Source organism: Microtus ochrogaster, chromosome 1 (genome assembly GCF_000317375.1).
Source record: "Microtus ochrogaster isolate Prairie Vole_2 chromosome 1, MicOch1.0, whole genome shotgun sequence".
Classification (NCBI taxonomy): domain Eukaryota; kingdom Metazoa; phylum Chordata; class Mammalia; order Rodentia; family Cricetidae; genus Microtus; species Microtus ochrogaster.
The window spans coordinates 64,580,294-64,584,965 of NC_022009.1; the positions used below are offsets into that span (position 1 = coordinate 64,580,294).

At 41.0% G+C, this 4,672-nt stretch overlaps 1 protein-coding gene across 12 annotated transcripts in view; it reads right to left on the reverse strand.

Annotated features, from left to right (window-relative positions):
* The window catches only part of Pex5l (peroxisomal biogenesis factor 5 like), a 204,642-nt gene that overhangs the window by 140,502 nt on the left and 59,468 nt on the right, over positions 1-4,672 (reverse strand). For 4 of the 12 annotated variants that reach the window (XM_013347502.2, XM_005343772.3, XM_026782156.1 and 1 more), the window contains exons 1-2: positions 2,367-3,406; positions 879-950 (exon numbers count right to left, since the gene is read on the reverse strand). The exons of 2 other annotated variants lie outside the window; for them this stretch is intronic. In XM_013347502.2, the coding sequence (XP_013202956.1) occupies positions 879-950; positions 2,367-2,459 (165 nt within the window). In that variant the 5' untranslated portion in view covers positions 2,460-3,406. Of the gene's footprint in view, positions 1-878; positions 951-2,366; positions 3,408-4,672 lie in introns of those variants that run through there. 6 more of the 12 variants (XM_005343773.3, XM_026782160.1, XM_026782158.1 and 3 more) reach the window with 4 other exon arrangements.

Sequence of the window (4,672 nt, forward strand, 5' to 3'; positions counted from 1 at the left end):
ACACACACACACACACACACACACACACACACACACTCCCTTAGTGTCATCACCACGACATAGAACCAACTACGTGACGAGAAAGTTGTCCTAATTCAATAGCCATTTTGTTAGTCAATGGCTACTTTCTAATACCCTCATTAGCTCAGACTTTTTAATTACTACTGTTGACACTGCCCTCAGAGACAATGCCACATGTATGTTAAGTACACTGGCAGTTATCCTGTCTCCTTGATAATCAACAAAGATGTCAAGGGCCAATGCCAAGCCAGTGTTCTGGCTGGACTGTCCACTCCCTGCTGTGTCATTGTTTATGCTCTGTTAAGCCATTTTCATTGCACCTTATGGGCCAATATAACATCCAAGCTAGAGGGTTCTCAAATTCTGGGCAGCATTACTGACCATACAGCAACTTCTTTTCATTTCAAATCACCTTGACACTGCAGACAAACAGAAACCAAACTGGGGAAGATCTAAGGTTTAAACATCTCAAATTTCACATCTTTTATTAACCCCCTCGATCATACCTTGTTTTACAAGACACATCAATGGTATTGTTTCTCATTTTTAAGAAAATATGCTTCCTAGATCTTACTTAAATCTTTTTTTTTTTCTCAATCAAATTATGTTACGTTGACTCACTGTATTGAATCTGCAGAGTTCTCTCCTTTCGGCCTTGCTTCATGCCTTATTGTTCATCTTCACAGCACACAGAAATCAGTGGAGCAGAGATGAGGGATGCATTGATGCTACTCAAATCTCTATTAATAACAGCTCTAGTTAGACAAGCTAAAGCAGCTGTTGGGAAGGGCTCTCAACCCAAAGGCTACCAGGTCAAAGTCTAATGGCAACAGGAAACATATGGAGTGTTCACTTACCTGCTTCTGATCAACAATTATTTCGAGGTCTTCATCACTGCTTAGCTTTCCATAGCCTTGTTCTTTACTTTTCTTGTGAAAGAACAATTTTAAATATACTTTAGTTTCTTTTCATTAAATATCTTAATTCCTACTTAATAATTCATAAAGACAAAACTACTTAACTCTTTCACTAATCACAATACATCATTCTTGGCATCAGTCCCTCATGTACAGCAAACCACCGTCTTATACCTCTATATTGACTTTGCTTATCCTCTTATACCCAAGGACTATGCCCTCAGTCCCTCCTCAATATTCTGTCTTATTCTATAGTTTCAGCAAAGATTCTCTAATACTCTGAGATAAACCAGCAGTTCCTTGAAGACTCTTAGCAGATTTTTCTCAAGAACAGAAACTTCATTTAGAATTATACTATTCTTAAAATGTCAACCATCACATGTTATATTTTAATGCCTTATATATTTTAAGAATAAGAGAAGTATTATATAATGCAGCCAACAAACTCTCAGGTTTTTAATATTTCAATAAATCACATGAATACTAATGTTGAAAATAAAAAGTAATTTTAACAAATAATATGCTTCAAAATTCAGTGGGTTATGAAGTTGGAAGAGTAAAGCATATCTATAAGTACGATTTACTGCCATTTTATTATTTTATTGTTATGATTGGTCCTAATGACCACTTTCTACTCCTCTTCTCCATAGCAAAATTCATAAATACAAATTCTAAGGCTGGAAAAGGAGTCCAACCATAACAATCATCTCACAGTTACGTTGCAGAAAAATGGTAACATATTTATCTTTTTCTCTCCAGGGGGACTATCAGAGTATAATGGAACTCTTTCATACCAACGACAGATAAAGACAAAGATCATGAACTTTTCTGTTGTCCAAATAGAAACCAAAACAAAACAACCAGACAAAACCCACCTTGCTTTGGATGCTAGCCACACAAACTAGAATTAAGCAATTAGATTTCTAAACTTCAGTCTCTGGTGTCATATTAGCACAGGTATTGCCTATCAGTGGCCATGTCACGAGACTTCTTTATGCTGCAGAACACAGTTTTTCTCTCCTCTTTGAATTCATATTTGAAAATGCTATATTTCAAAATATATGTTATATCTCAAAATAATTCTCCCTCCCCATAAATATATCTCTTATTTTATGCCATTTATTGTAATACAGAGATCAGAGACTTCATGTTTGGGGATGCATAAATAAAAACCCCCAACTTCATCCGCACAGGAATAAACTTTGACACTCAGGACAGAACAGATGGCCCCAGTGATTCTCCCAGATATTATTCTTGTCTTTATCTGAGGTTCCCTTCCAGGGTGGAAGGAAAACAACGCGAAGAAGTTTGATTTGAGCCAAGCTGACTTCCTGTCTCCTGGCTTCTGGGTTCTCTCAGCTCAGCTGAGACACTCTCTGCTCTGCAGCCCTCAGAAATGCTTTTCCCCATATTGATCTGTATACGTACCAAGTAGCTCATCTGCATGACCCGGTTTCTGGACAAAAGGGCATTAAGTAGAGATGGAATGTGAGTCCTTCCATCCATTTCACTGTCAGACATCCCAGAATTCTTTGCACCAGCGGCAGTGGCTTCATTGCCAGAACTTGCTGACCAGAGAACCACAGATCTTGCCCGGCAACAGTATTAATAATGTACAATGATAATTGAAGTATTCCTGCATCACTGTTATGACTTTGTAAACATCCTGAAATTTTTGGCTACAAAAAGCTATGGATGTGAAATTTTCTTTTCCTAATTATTATCATGCATTTTTATGCTTCCTGGCTGCTGATCCCCTTTAGTGATTTTTTTTTAAAAAAAAACCCACCTATTATTTATTAGATAAATATTGCATTTAATCCCTTACATAGGGACTCCTCAGCCTCTTGGTCACAGAAAGTCTCAACTTCCCCACTTAAGCCCCTCACCTCAGACTTCGCTGACAATTTCTGTTAATAGATATAAGAACGCCAGCACACACAGAACGTAATTCAAGACTGCAGTTTCTGCTAATGCTACACTTCACTTTCCCCACCTAATCCCAGCTCTGTCTGATTCAGTAGCACATTTTCCTGGGAAGAGCGGTCAGGAAAGGAGAGTCTGTGCAAATTTCCCTCAGTAGAAGTTGTCATTTTCCAGGACTGGGAGGAGGCACTGGGAGTTCTGATTCTTGGGCTTAAGCCTCTAGACTCCACGCGACACGCACAGAGAGAGCAGTCTCGTAGCTCTCCCCTAGAATCGAGCCTCATCCTCAAGTCTATCCCATGACCCTGGGCCACTCACACAGCCGCCCACTTACTGATCTCTAGTGCGAGCACAATCCTCTTTCAAGCACTGAGCTGCCCACTTTGCTTAGCTGAGCCAAAGCCGGGGATCTTCAGCTTCCCCCCTCCTCCCAGCCGGGAAGTCCCGGCTTCTTCCTATGCACTTTGCCAAGCCCAGAAGCAAGTCCCTGGCTTCTGCAAGATCTTGCACATCAGCCAGAGGAGAGAACTAGGAGGAGGAAGAAAGCTAATCTGCCCTCTGTCCAAGTGTGAAGGGGCGGGGCTTATGGGGGAGGAGAAGCCACAGGGTAATCGCGTCCTGCGCTCCACCCACAGCTCTGGCAAGATGCTGAAGCTGAGGGTTTCAAGTGAGGCAGAGAAAGGAGGCCCTCAAGGCCCGGCCTCCTCAGGCTGATTGCTTGAGGTCACTTTTGTGCACTCTTAATAAGGACATCTGAGGAAGAACTGTTAGCGCCAGGGAGCTAAAAGGGTGAAAGACGGAGAAATGAGAGGCGGCATGATAGTCTCCCTGCCTATGAGAAGCCTTGAGCCCAGGCCGAGGGTCATGTCTGAAACCCCAAACACAGTGTCCCTTATCTTTCCCCACCGTTCCGAGTGACATCATTCTGAATTCAATCAGACTAGCTCGAAACAAGATTGCCTGGTTCTTTGTTCCTGCTGGCAGTCTCCGGAATACCATCCAACCGGGTCATATCTGTGGTTTCCAGAAGAACTACAGATGTACCTGGCAACTCAACTTGGCCCTACTCAGACTTCCACCCTCTTCTCACCTTTACCCACTGCCTCTCTGTCCCTCCTCCTTCTTTCCACGGAAGTGGAATTGAAAAATGGATGTCTTCATTTGAATTAAGTAAATCACAACCCTTGCGAAGTTGTAAGACGATGCTATTGTGGAAATTATTCCACAGGAAAAAAGACTGGGAAAATCTATAGCAATATCAATAGAATCTGAGGTCATCGAGTCCACAAATGAAGCAACTTGTTTCAGAATATGAACTAATAATAATAATAATAATAATAATAATAATAATAATGTCTGTGGGTTGGGAATACAGCTTGGTGGTAGGATACTTACTGAAAGCACATGAGGCCCTGGGTTCAACCTCTAGTTCTACCAAAAGAAATGTAAAAAGGAGTTTCGATTGACAAGTATTAGCTGTTTGTGGACTGAATTTAAAGTACTCTTCATACTCAGGAGGAATGGAACTCCATAGGAAGTTTTGAAAGGAAAAGGAATGCTTGCCATCTAACAGGATAAATTGTCCCCAGTTGTAGTCTTTGTTTAACCTGAGATGCCAACACGAATGTAAAGGTTAAATATTTCACATAGGTACTTCAACAATGGTTTATCATGACTTAGCTACTGCTTTGCGATATTTAATAGGCAAGAATGTATTAAAGCAAACACAGCGAATTAACAATAGTGGCAGGGAGCCAAGATTTTCCCATTGCCATTTTAGCTCTCGGTCTCAGAGTTGTCTGGGGTCA